Source organism: Rutilus rutilus (assembly GCF_951802725.1).
Source record: "Rutilus rutilus genome assembly, chromosome: 7".
Lineage (NCBI taxonomy): Eukaryota > Metazoa > Chordata > Actinopteri > Cypriniformes > Leuciscidae > Rutilus > Rutilus rutilus.
Window position 1 is genome coordinate 35,262,893 of NC_140221.1, and position 19,709 is coordinate 35,282,601.

Genomic DNA, 19,709 nt, shown 5'->3' on the forward strand with positions numbered 1-19,709 from the left:
AGGTTGTAAATAAATGATGGTGATATTATTAGAATCACATGCCTTGTCTGATGTTTATCATCCAGTGAGTGTCCAAGGGATATAAACACTAATGTCACAAAACGTCAGATTTCCTCTTTTGCAGGGTAACAGGTCAGTGTCACCTTCTGATCAGACATATGGGTTGTTCTTTCCTTTTCTTATTTTTTTCTAGTTCATTTACGTGGTTGCCACCACCTACAACTACGCTATTCTAAGGTTTCTCGGAAGGAAGGGAATCCGTTGCTAGGTTCGGTGTTGCTAGGCCCGCTTTCCTGTTGCAGCGGTATCAGTGGTGTCATCACTGTGGCCCGTGAGGAAACGCAAGAGAGTGCCATGAAGCCCCTGCAGAGGTCTATCATACAGAGAACAACACACACACACACTAGTGAGACAAATAAGTACAAACCTCACTAAAGAATACTGATTAATGGAAAAAACATAAAACCACAAACTACTGTACTGTTGATCTCTGGAGGAGTGGAATCTAGCTTCTCTATTTCTTCATTTGTCTCTTTTCTCTCTGCCTTTGTCACACACACATTATCATACCGCTCTCTCCTTTCTCTCACGGCCATTTATTCATTTTAATGATTGTATTCATTGTGCTTCATGGTCATATTAATGCCTTGCAGTTTGCTAGGATTTTAGCTTCTCTCTCTCTCTCTCACTTTTCATCTTTTTGAGAGAGTTTGACTTGTTTCCTCAGTCAGTTGTTGGTTTATATTCTGAGACACACAGAGAAACAGCACGGATTTCTTTGTGTCAATTTGAATTCAGTATTTACAGACACTCTTAGTGTCAGTGTGTATTTGTTGTATATTTTGACTAACTGTGGCAATATGCTGAACCTGTTCAATGATGGTGCTCGATCAAAGGAACTAATGTTTTTTTTATTGTTCTAGCTCATTTTAGAACACTAAAAATATTTCTAGTCAGATTGAGATCTGTAAATGATTAATAAAAATAATGCAAACTAAAATGAATTTACATCAAATTGTGTGTTGACTTCATAGAAACTCATGCAATAAACTTTAATGAAAGATGACGATCAGTGTTGTCAATTCTTCTTACAGCTACAGATCACATTTAAAGAGGATATTAAAATACAATTGAAACTGAACTGTTAGAAGAAGATGAGGAACATGTTGATCAGACACAGAGAGAGATCCTTTATTAACCCCCAAGGGGAAATTGTATAATACATTTACAGAAAATGGTGTTGTATTCATGTGCACTAAACCTACGACAGCATTTCCATCGCTGATAAAGTTTATTTTAAATAAGTGCTGAATTAAAGCAAGCAAACGTAGTGGCAGACTCTGAGATGAGCTTTGTTGTAAGTTGTAGTCCAGTAGGTGGCTGTGAGGATGAATCATCAGAGCTGGAAGATTTGATCAAAGCATCTCTCGCAGAGGACTTTCCCAGCATAGTGGTACATAGATGAGGAGAGATCACCCAGAGGACTGCGGCAGCCATTACACTAAAACACACAGAGAGACAAAGCATTACTGATCACACTGCAGCACATCTTATTGCTGTGGATGGTCGTAGGAAAAAGAAATGAAAGGGATACTTACTCAGGGATTTACTCACGTCATGCTGTCCCAGATGTATACGACTTTCTTTCTTCAGACAAGCAATTAAAAAAAATATTCCATCTCTGCATCCATATAAAGCAAGTGTATAGGACCTATAAAGTTGACTCTTTAAAAACCACAATGAACACGATGGTAGGGCTAATCTACACAACCACAGTTGATAAATTGTCTTTGGCCGTTTATGCCCAGCGTGAACTTGAACCAGAATATGACACTTGGCTGGAGGCAAGAGTTTATAGTTTAACAAATCTCGTTCTGCTTCAGAATACATTTATTAATCCATTGTGGTTGTGTAGATTACCATCATGTTCACTTTGTTTGGTTTTTGAAGCATCAACTTTGGAGGTCCCATACACTTTCATTAAATGGACTCATAGAGATGGATTATTTGTCTAAAAATATTTGTTTGTTGTTCATCTGAAGAAAGTCTGGGACAGTATGAAGTTGAGTAAATAAGAAATAAAATGTATAGTGTGGTCACATGGACTATTTTAAAAATGTCACCACTACCTTTCTGGGCCTTGAAAGTTGTTTTAACGTTGCAGTCTATGGGGGGTCAGAAAGCTCTCGAATTGAAGATGAACGAAGGTCTTATGGGTTTGGAACGACATGAGGGTGAGTAATTAATGACAGAATTTTCATTTTTGGGCGAACTAACCCTTTAACGTGTCTCCTGTAACCGTGTTCGGATTTTGCAGAGACTCCTCTCTTACTTCGTGGTGCAGAAACGACTCAACCTCAGGGTCCGTTTTCAGGACTTCTCGCTTAGGTCTCTAGTGCTTAGGAACGTGGGTTCTAAAGCTCTTGCCTGATCATAACCCTTCTTATTTTCAGTGACCTTTTCTCTTTTGTAATGTCCCTCAGCCATCTAGAGTCTTTCTTCAAATCTCCCTCTTGCTCACTGTCTCTCCTCCCCCATCATGAGTGTTCACGCCCTCTACTGCTGATTGGCTACAAGTGTGTTTTGGAGCTTGTTATGATCCACTTTCAACAGTATTTCTCAGAAATTGCTTACTGCACCTTTAATACCAGGTGGAAATATATAGACAAGGCTCAGATGAAAACAACTTTGAGGAGGGCTGACACTGACTTCTGAGCCTGGTTCAGTACAGAGGAAGAAGAGATAAAAAAGTAAACCTTGAAACAATCCGGATGGCAGCAAATGTCAGGGATGTTGATGCTAATTTTCACACTTCCATTTAAGGGCAGCTTGCAGAAGGAACACATGGTTTTACCTTTCACACTGCAAAGGGAGACATACACAGGTACACAGACGTCTTATTAAGAATAAAACTTATTGAATACTAATACATTCAACTTTATTGTAAAAATAAATGCAATTATTTAGTGAGACAGGTCACACTTAATTTGACAGTGTTGATGTGTTTACATAAGTACTGATTTATACTGATAAACTATATACTTACAGTGTTACAGTTTGTGTAACTAATGTCTAATTATATAATTGAATATTACTGCTATATAAGTCAATTAAATAAAAATGTAATATAACACATACTCTAGCATAAAGTTGCCAATAACTTTTTCTAGAAGTTTTCATTTGCGATTCCTCTTTCTGATTCTTTAGAGCCACAGATTTCATTTAATGGACACTGATTTAATTGACTTACTTAAGCATACATTAAACTAAAAATGGCATATCAAAATGAAAATGGTGTTGCATAAACGACTGACTTACTTCAATCCAGCTTCACTGTTCAGTCTGTGGTCCTCTGCTGGGGCTTCCACAAGAGGCTCTTCTGTTGGTTCTGTAGTTGAAGTTTTCAGAGCAGATACTAGTGAAAGTTCCCCATGATTATTTGGAGGCTGGTTTACTGCTTGTCTGGGTACAGGTATATGTTCTGTTATGAGTTGTTCCACTGGACTGTCTTCTTTTTTTTCTGTGGTCAACGCACCTGAAGGTTTTGATGGATTTTCATGTAGAATTTTGGCTGTTTTCTCATGCAGTGCTCCACTGGATTGCCTTTGATCTGTTGAAACTTCTTCTACTGTTTTCTTCTCTGTTACCTCTACAGTAGTGTCTGCAGGTGTCTTCAATGGTTCCTCTACAGGTTTGACTACAGGTTTCTCCTCTACGTCCTTTTTAAGAGCATCTGCAGGTGTCGTCAACGGTTCCTCTACAAGTTTGACAACAGGTTTCTCCACTGCGTCCTTTTTTAGAGCATCTGCAGGTGTCTTCAACGGTTCCTCTACAGGTTTGACTATAGTTTTCTCCACTATGTCTTTTTTAAGAGCATCTGCAGGTGTCTTCAATGGTTCCTCTACAGGTTTGACCATAGGTTTCTCCACTATGTCTTTTTTAAGAGCATCTGCAGGTGTCTTCAACGGTTCCTCTACAAGTTTGACAACAGGTTTCTCCACTGCATCCTTTTTTAGAGCATCTGCAGGTGTCGTCAACGGTTCCTCTACAGGTTTGACTATAGGTTTCTCCACTACGTCCTTTTTAAGAGCATCTGCAGGTGTCTTCAACGGTTCCTCTACAGGTTTGACTACAGGTTTCTCCACTGCGTCCTTTTTAGGAGCATCTGCAGGTGTCTTCAACGGTTCCTCTACAGGTTTGACTACAGGTTTCTCCACTGCGTCCTTTTTAGGAGCATCTGCAGGTGTCTTCAACGGTTCCTCTACAGGTTTGACTATAGGTTTCTCCACTATGTCTTTTTTAAGAGCATCTGCAGGTGTCTTCAATGGTTCCTCTACATGTTTCTCCACTACGTCCTTTTTAAGAGCATCTGCTGGAGTCTTTGGTGGTTCTTCTACAGGTTTGACTGTTACGTCCTCTGCATGTGCTCTCTTGGAGTCCTCAAGGACAGGATATGGACTGGAACACATTCAGAATAATTATGAAGCAACTGATTGTTCTTCTACACCTCATGAAATATTAAATATAGTCTGTTATGAATTAATAAGTGTGAACATCTAAGAATTTCTGCTTCAGTTTTTTTAACTTGCAAATGAGGAAATTAAAGAAAGGCTAAATAAATAAAAGGTAAATAAATAAAATAGATAAAAGGCTCTATTCAGTACAGAGAGCTCCACCAGACCTTTTGGCCAGATGGGACCCTCTCTTGACTGGTGTGTTTTCTGTTGAGCTCACATGCCTAAGGGAGTGCAGATAGCTGGAGTTATTTGGATGGAAACATGTATAGAATGCAGAAACATAAATACATAATAACACACAAGGAAAATAAGAATAGCTCTCACTCAAACGTCCTTAAGGCTGACATGACATAAGAGCTATGAGGGGTTGTGGATGTGTCCAGACTGGAGGAGGCGGTGGCGCCACTCTGTGAACATGGTATGATGGAGGAAGTGACCTGACTGCTCTCAGGTGATGATTCATTCTTAGGCTTTACGAGCTTTACTGGTTTACTGTTAGAGAGTGAACAGAAAAAAAGAGTGAGATGAACTGAGAGTGAGAGGGAAAGAGACAATGATGTTAACATTGATCCATTTTTCAGTGTTCATGGAATCACAGGAAAGACCTTTGACTGGTTGATACTACCACTCTCAGCCAGCAGGTGACAGCGTAAGTGTGCATTTACCATTTTACATCTGACTGAGTGTCCAGAACCTCTTGAGATCCTTGAATCCAACTTCCATCATTTTTCAAATGGGTTCGAACTTTTAACGCCTGGAACACAGCCTGCCTGTTAACATCTACAATCACAGAAAACCTCTGTTAGAGTGTGTTTTGTTCACAAGCGCATGTTTTATTGTTTGTGTTTGTGCATGTTTTACCATTGGACATGGTGAGATCCTCTTCCTCAGTCAGGCCTATATTAGAATCACATGAAGTAAAAAATCTGATATTTTACAGCTTCAGTTTCTCTATATCCCATTTTAGTATAATCCATACTAGGTATATTGTTTGATGTGCTCTTTTTCTTTTTGGTGCCAATTTCTGTACTACCCAGAAATGCACGCACATACAAACAACAAAAATGCAGCACAACCACATGTTTTTTGTCTTCGGTGTGTGCATTATCTCGCATACCATCTATAACAGAAACTCTGGTGCTGTCACAGTAAAATGTGTTGTGAATATTTGTTGTCTTCATGCACTGTTTGGAATTGCACTGGACAGTAATTGCATTGTGTTGTGATGTATTAGTCCTTTAGCACTTAAGTAGTGAAGACATAAGTAGCCAAAAATAAATGAGCTGGAAGACGTTAAGGACAATGGCAAAGAGGAAGAGCAGGTCATAAAACACACAGCAACACAAACACAAGTGATGAGCAAATGGTCTATAAGACCTTGTATGTGTTTATTTGCTCATATGTGTTGTGTTTGTGGAATGCAGTTTTTTTTTTTTTTTTTGCTTTGTTTGGGCTAATTAGCCTACATGATATCAAAGTAATATGAAGCTAGGTATAGCCTCTTCCACGCCCACTTTTACCTCATTGGTGTTTGGATTTACTTACAGGATCTGTTCTGCTTATACATTTGCCTTTGAATAATGTGCGTGCATGCACTTTAAAGGTTTGACGTAAGTCGGACTAAAACAACACATCGTCTTATTAAATAGGCCAATAATGTAAACGCTTTATCTCGGCTGAAATCGTAGCAGTCCACCTTTTGCGATGTCAATGTAATTTGGCCTCGACATTGTGCGTATGCTTCGAAAGACGCGATGAACAATCAAAGATGAAAGATTTGCTCCATTATAACTGCGCGTGCACAGGTAAGATAATTACCTTTATCGCTAATCCTAACCCTCCTACAAAACTGCTGACATTATTAGATTTAAAGCAACAAAAAAAAATATAGCCTTTCAAAACGTATTTTACTGCACTTCAGTTGTCTTCTTTTTTGTTGCCCTGTTTTAATATGATATTTTAATTTCTGGCCATCACAAGATTAGTTAATTCATTCATAAAAGCCATGTCCTCTTCTTAAAACATTTCAGGATCAAAAAGTACAACATCACACACACACACACACCCACCCACACACACACACTGTTGGTTAAGTCTCAAACATAATGGCAGGATGTCCTCCTCACTTCCCAGAACAGTGAAATCATCTTCAATGCTTGTTTTGTTGAAATTTCATTGATCACAGTCAGAGGAAGAACCCCTATGACATAGTGCAAACCCCCTCAAACAAAAACTCTAGCTTTTACACCCTTACACCTAGACACTAAGAGCTAGGCCTATATTAGTAAGGACCTCTCATATACGCAATAATTTTCACAAGGAGCACTTAAAGTAGCATGGTTTCAGACATGCTTCATTATATCTTAGAGGACATTACAAAATGGCCCTCAGATAGCTTACTGCCAAAACTGTACACACACCCTAAATTTGTTTAAACATACAAGACAGTGCATTTCTCTGATATGGTGTCTTACCTGTGTGTAGAAATCTGTGCAGTTTAGTCTGTAAAAAAGTGATTTAAAACTTGCCAGACTGCAACCACTTCATATGCACGTAGACACACAAAACACACACCTCCAAAAAATGCACCTGCACACACCTCCAAAAAAGCAAACCAAATAATAATAATACAAAAAACTAGACATAACTCAGCAAGCAATAGCTGTCATTTCACTATCTAGGTTAACTATAGACCCGATATAGTTCAGCTATGAGTAACCCACTTCTAGCCAAAATAACCTTGAATCTGATTACATGTCGTTTTTGCCAAAATAACTTACGAGATGTATGAAATTCCATCATGTAGGCTAAGCAAAGTCAACAGTGATTACAAGGTGTTTGGTTTCATTTCTTTGACATGTTCTATGCTTAGTCTATTAAATTTTCACTGACAGCCCAAATTTTGCCTTGTTTACGCCTAGACGTCAGGGCTGTGTTTGGACGGCTATTACACGTCTTTTAAACGCAAAACTGCCCTCTGGGAACTCACATTCACACACCTTTGAATTTATTTCCTTGATGTAAGATAGTGATGTCTGTGTTCATATGTGTGTGTGCGTGTGGGTTTTGTCTGCAGTCCAGTTACAGTTTGAATGTTCCAAGACACTGTGTTATGAAACAATGACAAAGTGAGACAAATGGGGTGCACCAAAGACCATCTAACCTCTTAAGTTTTTTAAGTCTTATTTGCACAAATGTACAGTGTACAACATGTATGTTGGCTGGAACAGTATACCTGCAGGAATAAATGTATTAATAAATTATTTTCATCAACACAACAAACTTACAATCACTGGCTAGAACGTATCTGTATTTTGTGGCTTGTAAGCCTAAATTCAACCTCACAGAAAAAAAATTAAGATTCTGGTAGATTCTGGATTTTATTCTCAGATTTTCAAAAGTATATATTTGATTAACAGTCACATATTCAATGCCACAGTCAGATGTGAAATGAATAATAATATATAAAAAACATTTGAGTGATTCTTTACACATTTACAAGAACAATATAGGTGGATTTTTACATATTGCTCTAGTGGTTCTAGTGAGTCACAACATTTGAGATTTTAGAGGTTGGAGTGTGAAAACTTAAACCTGTCATGTAACAGTTTCAAACTAGATGCACTAATAGTAGGTCTGTGTGAGGATCAGCAGTTTAGTGCTGCAGGACACAGTGGTGATGGAACAGTTATCTCTGTAAATCTTGATTGAAATATGTACCTGAAACCTTTGCACCAAACGGTCCAGATTCTTAACTATTATGCAACACCCTGGTTTCTCTTATATATCAACATTTTTATCTGTCTAAAACATCCTCCTCATGTATGCTCATACTGCATTCAGTGAATGATGAATCTACAGTTTCGAGCCTGTTTCACTGCTTTCAGACATAAGACATCTCGGTAACACTTTATTTTACAGTGTCCTTGTTAAATATGTTACATGTACTTTCCATAGTAATAATAGTAAATTATGCACAATTACATTCAACTAACCCACAACCAAACCCTAATCCTACCCTAACCCTATAGTAAGTACATGTAGTTGCTTAATATTACTCACTTACTAAGGTGTCAATGACACCTTAAAATAAAGTGTAACCAACATCTCATTACATCTCAGAAGTGCATCTGTTTGGTAGGAAGGAGTTTGATATACAACATTTTTCATCCATTTAACTTCAACTAAAAAGTTCCAGAATCTTGATCTTGTCTTTATAAAGAAAATAAAATTGAAATAAGTACTGACTGAGGAGAACTAATGTCTGAATATTTCATTGACAGGAGGTTTAGAAAACAACGAATGACAAGTTTTCATATAACCAAGGCAACGGGATTCCTGAAATGTGAGAAAAAGACATTAAAGGAAATGTGTGCAGCAAGGATGTCTACAGGGAATGACAGACTTTAGAAAATGAATTAAGTAAAATATGAGAAATATGTATGCTACAAATCCCTACTGAACTACTGCTAAAACTCTGAGACTCAGAGACAGAAGGAATACTATCACTAAATGCTAAGCGGGTTCTTCCAGATTCCTTCCAGAAGAACTGCTGTCACAGTAATGTTCATTACTCAAGCTGGTGTTTCAGATGACCCAACAAGGCTTGAAAGGTGTGTCGATCTCCATCTGTTCTAGTCTGTTAACTCAAGCATCTACTCTTAAGATAAGTGACACAAGCCATTGAGACAGTAGGCCTAACCAAATCGGTAGGATAGATAGATAGATAGATAACTAAATCACAGAACAAAACAGTGATGTTGTTTACTTGTTAACACCATTTATTAACGATGCTCCATTATAATAGAATTATAATTCGATTTACAATGATTTATAATTTAAACAGCATGTTACATTACAGTACATTTTTATATTACAGTTTAAAGATAGAAGTTGGGTCTTTCTTTCAGATATTGCCCATATAATGAAAGACACGTCTAACAATAACCTTTGAGTGTTATTTAGAACTCTGATATTACCAGTTAGCAAAATATTAAGACTGTACAGCTGTATTCAAAAGCATTTTTTTTTTATCATCTATATTTTGTGCAGGAAAATCAGGAAGTTCTGATAACAACACAAGAATAATATTTGGCCTATATTTCTACATTTTATTATGTAACCAAATGTTATTTGTAGATGGTGGGGCTAATCACAACTCTTGCATAATTAGAAATAAGGTAATCAACCAACAACGTCATCTGAACTGATCATCCTGAACAAGTGGCAGGCCATGGAAATGCACTTGACTGATGCTGACTGTCTCAAATGGCACCCCTAAAAACATTCGTGACGTAACGCCGCTTTGACTGTCGGGAAGAAGTTTGCTGCGGAGCCCGCTTCAGTGTGGGCTTGGCAAAAGTGCTCATCGAGGACGCGTATCGACCACAAAGGGGGTGCTCACGATATGAAGTGTGCCATTTGGGACAGGGCCACGGTCCTCAGTAGATCGTAATGATAGCATGCAAAGGTTACAGCTTGACGGAGATTTCACGACGGGCTGCTCTGCTGCTCAAGAATCTCCATAGGCACGGTTTCTTTGAAGTCACTCAGTTTCCTGGAGAAGGAAGACAGTCTTGTGCTGATAGAATCTCTTTTATGTGTCAGCATACCCCCGTAAAGCTGCCATAGCTGCTCCCGGAAGTGATTTCCCACAAAACAGTACAAGAAAGGGTTTATGGCTGAGTTGGAAAAGCCGAGGCAGAGGAAGAATGGCAGGAGTTTATGCATTACTTGGAGCATCCAACAATCCCACTCCACCCCCAGCTCTGCCAGAGCTCCGAGAAACGCCAGCACGTGGAATGGGAACCAGCAAAAGAAAAACGCCAATACCACGGCGGCCACCAAACGCAACACGTGGACCAATCGGCCAGAGTCTTGCTCCAGGTTGTTCGGGGTGGCTAAAAGGTGCACGGCTATTAGGCTGTAGCAAGTAGCTATGACAACAAACGGCAAGAAGAATCCAAGGATGTTCTTTGCAAGAGTTAACCCAGTTTGCCAGATGGAGCTGGGGTAATAAATGACACAAGCCGTGACGTTGTAACTGGGAAGAGTGTGTATGTCACGGAACACAACTGTTGGCAGCGTGGTCAGAGCCGCAACGACCCAAATGATGGCGCTGACACATCTGGCCCGGTTTATGCTCCTACTGATCTGAGAGTGCAGGGGGTAGACAATGGCGTGATATCGATCCACACTCATACAGGTGATGAAAAAGATACTAGCATAGACGTTTATAGTGACCAAACCCCCACACAGCTTACACATAACCTTCCCAAAAACCCAGTTGTAATCCAGCGAATAATACACAGCCCAGAATGGCAAAGAGCTCAGGAACAGCAAGTCCGACATGGCTAGATTCATCAGATACGTGTTGGCTACGGTTCTTCGGCCTGAACTGTGATACAGCACACACAACACCAGCATGTTACCAAGAAAACCCAGTAAGAAGATGAGGCTGTAGAAGACGGGGATCACTTTCTTCTGGTACTGCGAAGTTGAGGAAGACATGTAGTCACATGAATTCGTCATATTATGCTGCAGCAATGACACTTCGGGTGAAGTCAGGTTATGGGCGGAGTCTGTCTCCATGGCGACACTGCTGATTATGCAGATGATTCTGAAGTTCTGTAATGAAAAAAAAAGTTCTCATGTGAAGCAGAAATGACAAAACATGTTATTGTAGCCTTCTGATAAAATGCTAAATCATCTATCATACTCCTTCACTAAAACTTCTTGATCCCCTCCCCTCAAGTAGAAAATACAAGATTGTGAAACTCCTGAACGTTTCGCCCAAAAGCAAAGAAAAAAAGTCATAACACAGCTACAAGTCACAGGCTGAATTTCACAGGTTGCCAGAATAAACACAGAAAACACTTTGAGTCCTATTTAAAGCACTTGTCCCACGGTTGTGTACAGCCTCATTGTCTGTCTGTTACGTGATTAGAGCTATAAACCAGAGGGAAAAAATCCCACCATATACTGACCATCGACAGTCCACTGGGACTGATGTTGCAGCATCCTCTCCTTTACATCTTGTCAGTGTGAGAAAGAGAATCTATGAGTGAGAGAAAGAAACGTGAGAAAGCGAGTGTGTGAATGTGTGTAACCGTAGCTCTGGTGAGTTTGGGTCCAGCGCAGATGTGTTTTATAGCTCTCAGTAGGCTGCTCACAATACATCTGGTTGCTGTTAACATAGGCGGGGGGCACACGCAGATATTTGATTGGCTAGGATATCAGTTGTGGAGTTTGGGGGGTGTACGAACAAGATTCAGTCCTGCTCCCCAAAAGTATGTAACACAAAGTAGGTGCCCAGTCATTCTTTTCATATTTTACCAATGAGATCAAGTAATGTATGCATAATTGCACAACATATAATCACGCACCGGCAATCGCAATCACAATCAAGTAACATAAGATCAAATCCTCTAGCAACTGCTGAAAATTTTTGCAGATTGAAGTTTTTTTTAAAGGTAATGCCAGTTATTTTGATTAGATCTAAAAATGTAAATAAATGATTCCTTATATTAAAAATATCTTTAAGTTTTAATATGTTGAATATTAGGAATCTGCTTGTGTTATATGATATACCATAATTTATATCCGCTCACCACTGTCATGATAATTCATTTATGAAGATTAACATTACACACTCTGAGCCCTAAATAATGTTCACAGCTGTTGAAAATAATTCCAGTCATATTTCAAATGTTGCAAATGTTCTTAATCAGAATGCTACGCCGGTCAAGTTCACACACTTTCTGTTTAAGTCATTGGAAAGCTTGCAAGTGGGAAAAAATGTAAGTTCTTTCAGAATGATGCAGTAATAAATTAACCACTCAAACGATCTAAACTATTTCCCTCATATTTGTTTCATATTACACGTCATATAGCTTTAGAAGAACTGCAAAATCCAAATTTGCTTAGAGTGATTCTGCTCCCTTGAAAAAATGACATTCAAACTCATAATTTATAAGTAAAATGAGTCTTCCTAATTTCTAATACATTACAGTAAAGAAAAGGAAATAAAGTGACGCCACAGTGCAAATCATGTACCAAGATAAATACCTTAGACTGTGCAAACATCATATCGTTTTCATTAGCTGATTTGATAGTTTGTAGGCTGGAATTGGAATTATGAAAGAGATAATGAGATTAATAGTTTGAAAATAACATGATCATAATAGCAATAGCGCTAGGAAATTCATCCCACTGGCTAATGCATCTCCTTACATATTTTCCAGATGTACTTCTAATTTTACATTCAGGATCTTAAGAAGTTAACTTAAGGCAACTTAGTCATTTTTCTTGCAGGATGACTTTATTTCAAGGTTAAAAAATGACCACGGCACTCTGCAGCTTAACATACCTTTCAGTTTCCGGTGCAAAGTTAGACAAGTCTTCGGTCCATCGAGGTGTCGATAAACTCCAGGCACACGTTTCACGCTGAAAACCGAGCCAAAGAAAGCTTAGCCCCCAGCAGACTTTTCCATTTTGGAAGTGGAGTTGATTCTCTGCGTGTGTAAGTATATGAGGGAGTGAACAGCCAACCAGATGTAGGATTTGTTCAAATAGTTTTTACGTCCACATTTGTCCACTGGGAAAAGGAGGGTGGAGAAGGATGTTGTAGGGGGAGAGAGGGAGAGAGAGAGAGAGAGAGAGAGAGAGAGAGAATAAGAACAAGAAGAAGATGAAGATGAAGACGAAGACGAAAACAAAGAAGTGTTTTTTTCTTCTTTTTGGTAAATGCAGAAAGAGAGAGAGAAGGAAGACTGCAAACATAACCAGGAAATTACCTGAAAAATTAAAGACAGATGTCCCACAGTAATGTTTATATGTGCTGCAGTAATGTTTAATCATCTTTCGCAGTGAATAAACCTGCAAATGTCTTTAGATCTGTTCTTTCTAATGTACATTTCTGCATTCCTGCTAATGAAAGTCGCTGGTCGCACGAGAGTTTTGAGGTTCTGCCTCTTAACTGTTGGGTAAAATCGTGTCCTCTATCAAACACTTTTACCCAGAGTGTGAAAGCAGATAAGCTTCTTAAAACACAGGAAATTGAGAGACGTCAGAGCCTCTCCATTCACTCCGGACTCTAGTTACCGTGGCGATGACCCAAAGAGAGACCCCTCAGAGGTCACGGTCAGATGTGTTCTAACAATCTCATAACGAGGCAGATAATGACTCAGACGAGGAGAGCTGAGATAACCGAAATGGCCAATTACAGATGACATTACACAGAAGCGTGCGTGTGTTTACAAATTAGTATGTCCAAACAACAGAAGGAACAGAACATACTGTTTCTCATACTGCCGAACAGTCTCAGTGGCTGTCAAACCCAGTGTCTGAAAACACTTTCTTTAATAAAACATTGATCAAAAGGAAACAATGTTGCAACAAAGGGGCTTTTTGGGGGGGCTGCATGTTCAGAGCTGCTTTTGAAATCAGAGTGTCTCCTGAACCTACTGGCTCAAATTCAGCCTTTGTTTCAGAGAGACACTAGAATTAGGCAGCGATTGATTCGAAGGGGACTCTGGAATTCTGCTGTTCCCAGTAAACTCTAGAATTCCAGCTGAGTTGATTCGTTTGGTCTGGACATACTGAGCATTGCTAGATCTTTAACTTAACATAATTGAAGGCTGAAGGGTGGAACAATGTACAGCTGTGGCTACTTAAAAGAACAACATTTAACAGTAAAAGCATAACTCAAGTAACTGACATCATAGACAGGCAAACCAGCAGCTGTTTTTATAGAGAAAATGGAATTTGCATTACATTCACCTTTGATGTAAGTCTAAAGCTGCAGTTAAACTCCCCTCCTGACATTCATTATTGGGCATTATTCATTATTACGGTAGCTTTTGTTCAATTTTATGACTTCACTCATCCATGGTCTGAAAAAAAATATTGATCAGCAAGAGGATTAATATTAAAGCATCATTAAACAAAGTTCTATGTGTCGTGGTTTGTTTGTTGGTGAATAAATGCTTTTAGAAATGCTGTTATTGTGAGAGTGAGCATGACATCCAGTGCGTCTGACCTCAGTGAGGGCACTTACTTAAATCCATATCCATCCTCTGTCACTGAAAAATGTCCATCTTCTCAAACACTTCCTTCTGCCATCCATCAAGGTTCAGAGAGAGAGAAGAGAGAGAGAGAGAGAGAGAGAGAGAGAGAGAGAGAGAGAGAGAGAGAGAGTTAACAAATCTTTATTATTCAGTCATAAATTAATCTTAAGAAAGAGTAAGGAACATGAGAAATTCTGTTTGATCAGGAAGGAAAGAAAGAAGGAAGGAAGGAAATAAGGAAGGAAGGGAGGGAGGGAGGGAAGAAGGATGGAAGGAAGGGAGGAAGGGAAGAAGGATGGACAGAAGGAAGGAAGGAAGGAAGGAAGGGAGGGAGGGAGGAAGGAAGGAGGGAAGGAAAGAAGGAAGAAAATAAGGAAGGAAGGAAGGGAGGGAGGAAGGGAGGGAGGGAAGAAGGGAGGAAGGGAAGAAGGGAGGGAAGAAGGATGGAAGGAAGGGAGGAAGGGAAGAAGGATGGACAGAAGGAAGGAAGGAAGGGAGGAAGGGAGGGAGGGAGGAAGGAGGGAAGGAAAGAAGGAAGAAAATAAGGAAGGAAGGGAGGGAGGAAGGGAGGGAGGGAAGAAGGGAAGAAGGGAGGAAGGGAAGAAGGATGGACAGAAGGGAGGGAGGGAGGAAGGAAGGAAGGAAGGAAGGAAGGAAGGAAGGAAGGAAGGAAGGAAGGAAGGAAGGAAGGAAGGAAGGAAGGAAGGAAGGAAGGGAGGGAGGGAGGGAGGGAAGGAAAGAGGGAAGAAAATAAGGAAGGAAGGGAGGAAGGGAGGGAGGGAAGAAGGGAAGAAGGGAAGAAGGGAGGAAGGAAGGAAGGAAGGAAGGAGGGATGGAGGGAGTCATGTTTTCACTGATGAACTTAATTGCATTTTGTAAATATAAACACATTTGGATTTTGATGGCTGAAACACACTCCAAATAAGTTGGGAAAGAGGCATGTTTACCACTGTGTCACTTCACCTTTCCTTTTAATTATACTTTTTAATTGTTCGGGAACTGAGAATACTAACTTCTGCAAGTGGAATTTTTGCCCAATCTCGCCTGATACGAGACAGCTGCACAACAGTCCATGGTCGTCGTTGTCTGATTCTCCTTTTCATAATGGGCCATACATTTTCAATTAGAGACAGATCTGGACTGTCCGGCACATCCACTCTATGGTGTTTAGAAACCACTCTGATGAAGCACGTGCTGAATAAGGCCTGGTATTGTCTTGCTTCCCAGGAAAGATGTCATCTTGATGGCAGTGTATGTCTCCGTACAATCCCAATATACGCCTCCACGTCAGTGATACCTTCACACACATGCAAGTCACCCCTGCCATTTGCACTGATGCGCCTCCATACCATGACAGATGTTTGCTTTTGCACCAGTCGCTGATGAAAGTCTGGATGGTCCCTTTTGTCCTTGGGACTGAGATCCCAATCCCAAGCTGAAACATGGACTCATCAAACCACAGCACACATTTATTTTAGACTATCTGAGATGAGCTCAGGTCCAGAGAACTCACCAGCATCTCTGCATTGAACTGATGTATTTCTCCTTGTGTAACAGAGATTCAAGCATTTCTTGATGCAGCAGCAGACGGTGTGAAAACTGTTTTCCGAAGTACTCCCGAGCCCATGTGGCTGTATTTAACAGAGTTTCTCATGCAGTGCCATCTGAGGGGTCAAAGGTCACATTCAACAGAGGTTCCCTGTCTTGTACTTCACAGTCTGAGATTTCTCTGGAGACCAAAAATCTTTGCAATCTTGCATTGAGAAATGTGATTTTTGAATATTTTGACAATTATCTCGGCACAAAGTGGTGAGCCATGACCCATGAGCTCCTTTTACTCTCAATCACGATACCCTCAGCTTACCAATTTACCTATTGTTGGCTGTTTCAAAAGAGTTGAACTCTAAAATTCTATAAGTGTTTCACGTTAATTTTGCCTGAAGGTCAGTGAAATAGGAAATCTTTTCTTTGAACTTTTGTCAGTTAAATCAATTTAAAAGAGAATTAACAAAATTGATTTTATTGCATTTTACCAAATGTCCCAAGGTTTCATGATTTGGGGTTGTTCTAAATTCCTTGTTTTTCCTTGGTCATATGCAGTGCAGTTAGCCACATATGTCAGCAATGATTACTTCAGAGCAACAGATGTAAATTACTTTGTTCTAACTGAGAAACATGAAAGAAATGGTTTTATGTGACCATTGGGAAAGGGAACATCATTGTAAATGATCACAAATGGCACACATGTTATACAGAGATGATTTTGACTGAATAAAAGAACTTGTCTGAGAAGCTCTTAGTCTTTTATTCACTTCACTCTGATCTGAAGGACAGATTTTCAGGTTGAAAAGATTACATGCACGACTCCCACAATACAAAAAACAAATACAATTACTGAGCTGCAGTTCTTTCTATGTGGCAAATTGTCAATATCTTCAGATGTCCTTTTTATTCATTTGAAGAACCTTTCAAAAGGATTTCATTGAAATGTATTCATTCTGACAGGAAATGCAGCTCTGCCATTATTTATTCTTTTGTAACTCTTTTGAGCCGCCTTTGTGTTGTAAATGGTTGACACTTGTAAAACTTGTTTTAAAAGGGAGCTTTATGATTTTATTATCATGGCTTATTGAATAAGCGGTTTTATTACGTATAGTAATCTGGACCTGACAGACACTGACCTGACACTGAGTCCTCTTGTGTAGATTTTGACTAAATGAAGCTCCAAAATTTGGGATCACTATGGATATTTCCGGAGCACTGGTTCATTTGTCTCTGCATCATTCTACAATTACAGTAGCTTGTCCATCTAAAAATGTTCAAAAAACAAAACTTATCACTCATCAATTTAACATTGGATTGCAATTAATGCGAATGTTTGATTGTTAAAGAAAAAGTGTTATAGTTTTCTATAAGAATTGTGTACATTGCAGTTTGACTTAGTTCTATCTAAATGTGAGAGACAGCACTTGTGACTGCAACTGAATAACTCTTCTAGAGAATTACACATGCACAGATTATATTGGGCTGAGAAAGAGGAGTATTCTCAGGCTCACAGTAACCTTGAGAATCCCTGCTAAATACTGTTTTGATCATGTCAACTCATTTTAGTGAGCCACTGAAGCTTATTAAATGTGAAAACACATCTTGACTTACATAAATGAGCAATGGGTTTTACTCTGGCTGTAAAAGCATTACGTGAGAACGTTTTAATTTTTTGTAATAAAAGTACACATTTTTAAATTCAAAATAAAATAAACTATTATAGTACATAAAGTTTTGGGCATACATTAAAGTACTTTTTTCTAAATTCATCAAACATTATTTGAATATGTTTACACTTCGACATAAAAAGTCAAATGACTGCAGTCACAGTACTAAAAATACATATCTGAAGAAATTATTAAACTAATGCTGTGAAACATTCAAAATCAAATTTAAATCTTAAAAATAAAATGTATGTTATGCTACTATAATTCTTAACAGAGGAAGTAAGAAATAAACAGAAAAAGAGGTGGGGGTTGGGGGTTGGGGGGGGGGGGGGGGGGGGGGGGGGGAGAGAATATACAGGATATTTACGTTCGGAACAAAACACTCAAAATCCCAAGCTGCGTTTCTTCTCCCTGATGGACAATGAAATGTGTGTGAGAAAAGCATGAAACCTGTAGAAGTTTTACAACTGCACAATGTCACGATTCAGCATAACCAGATCATAAAATAGCTTGTCCAATGTATCTATACTAAAATAAAAAAAGGACAGACATAAAGTCCTGAACACATTCTGTTCCCTGTCAAAAAGCATCAGCAGCTCTCCCTAGTGACTGACAGAAGAACTCAAGAGAGAGAGGAAGAGAGAGGGAGGAAGAGGAAGGGTCACAGAGGAGACAGGATGCTGGTTTGGGGGAGAGTTTGAAGGGCTAAATTGGGAGCCAGCCTCAATGTACAGAGAATAATGAGTCAAACCATCCCAGGCTCAGGGCTCACCCTAAGCAGTAATAATAGACTTCACTGTGTGAGAATGTGTGCGGTGGCATGTGATTGTGTTGAAAGCAAAAAACAAAAAGCCAAAAGCACATTGTTGTGGAGAAAACACCCACGATGCTCACTTCTCATTAAACTAATTTGACAAACAACTGATTTTATTTGATCTGACAAAACCACAGCTAATAAACATATTGATGTAGGCTTTCTCAGTGTTCATTTTTCATAATTTATCATCTTAGAATGGCCAGGTAATACTACATACTAGAGGGTTCTCTGTCTTTCTGTGTCTATTGTTTTAAATACTATAAAAGAGAGATTATTTAAAAGTTTTTCGTGCCATATCACTGAATTTAATCGCAAAGAAAAAATTAACAACAGAGATGTTCACAAAAAAAGGAGTTATTTTAACACTATAAATAAGGTGTTGTCAGGAACCCCAACATAAAAATGTGTGATTTCCTTAGTAACACCGTTTAAATCTGACCAGATTTTTCCGATTCATTTGCCTACCTTGTAATCCTTTGCATATCTTGGATTCATCCCTCCACAGTAATGTTCTATAGCCTACAGAAAGAGAAATTGATGTTTTATGATGGTTTTATAAAACCATGGTCAACAAAAGATTTTTGAAAAGAATTTTCTTTTAACCACACATTATATGATAAAATATTGAACAAAATTAATATACATTTTCTAATACTAAACAAAAGAAAAACTATTTAATGCACAGACGACAGACCCCCCTGCTGTACCTTCACGTAGGCTACGCACAGACCCCCGGCTGAAAAACACGGGAAATAACTGCACCAACATTAAAACAAGGACCATGACATCCTTTTATGAATGAATTTGAACTAATAGATTGATTTCGTATCTCTTTATGGGGTACGTAAGCGTAAAGTAATTGATATGTAGAACAATAACGGTGGAAGTCAATTCCAACATTTGATACGCTCAACTGAATGTCTGACATCATCACAGAACTTCCAGAAAACAGGTAGTAGTGATGGGGACGAGACCATAGACATAATGTATTATGTCTATGGACGAGACCACCTATGCCGAGTCCGAGTCAAGACCGAGTCTTTGAAGGGTCGAGACCGAGTCAAGTCCGAGAAAGACCGGACTCGAGTAGCTACTA

At 39.1% G+C, this 19,709-nt stretch overlaps 3 protein-coding genes across 7 annotated transcripts in view; 1 reads left to right on the forward strand and 2 right to left on the reverse strand.

The window, feature by feature from the left end:
* Positions 1-1,067, forward strand: part of plp1b (proteolipid protein 1b) — a 7,935-nt gene extending 6,868 nt beyond the window's left edge. For all 4 annotated transcript variants that reach the window (XM_084414206.1, XM_084414205.1, XM_084414204.1 and 1 more), the window contains one exon: positions 194-1,067. In XM_084414206.1, the coding sequence (XP_084270332.1) occupies positions 194-268 (75 nt within the window). In that variant the 3' untranslated portion in view covers positions 269-1,067. The remainder of the gene's footprint in view (positions 1-193) is intronic.
* LOC311293720 (uncharacterized protein) lies at positions 1,025-7,387 on the reverse strand. The gene is made up of 8 exons (XM_084414197.1): positions 6,992-7,387; positions 5,379-5,414; positions 5,183-5,297; positions 4,842-5,009; positions 4,682-4,738; positions 3,319-4,458; positions 2,757-2,862; positions 1,025-1,501 (listed from the first exon to the last, which is right to left on the reverse strand). The coding sequence occupies exons 2-8, from the start codon at positions 5,386-5,388 to the stop codon at positions 1,397-1,399; spliced, it is 1,701 nt and encodes a 566-aa protein (XP_084270323.1). The 5' UTR covers positions 5,389-5,414; positions 6,992-7,387; the 3' UTR covers positions 1,025-1,396.
* A 1,896-nt stretch (positions 7,388-9,283) lies between these two features.
* Positions 9,284-13,113, reverse strand: agtr2 (angiotensin II receptor, type 2). Of its 2 annotated transcripts, XM_084414201.1 has the most exons (3): positions 12,886-13,113; positions 11,504-11,574; positions 9,284-11,144 (listed from the first exon to the last, which is right to left on the reverse strand). In XM_084414201.1, the coding sequence occupies exons 2-3, from the start codon at positions 11,504-11,506 to the stop codon at positions 10,008-10,010; spliced, it is 1,140 nt and encodes a 379-aa protein (XP_084270327.1). In that variant the 5' UTR covers positions 11,507-11,574; positions 12,886-13,113; the 3' UTR covers positions 9,284-10,007. The 2 variants fall into 2 exon arrangements, with proteins under 2 accessions (XP_084270327.1, XP_084270328.1); XM_084414202.1 differs by lacking the exon at positions 11,504-11,574.
* Between the last annotated feature and the right edge of the window lie 6,596 nt (positions 13,114-19,709).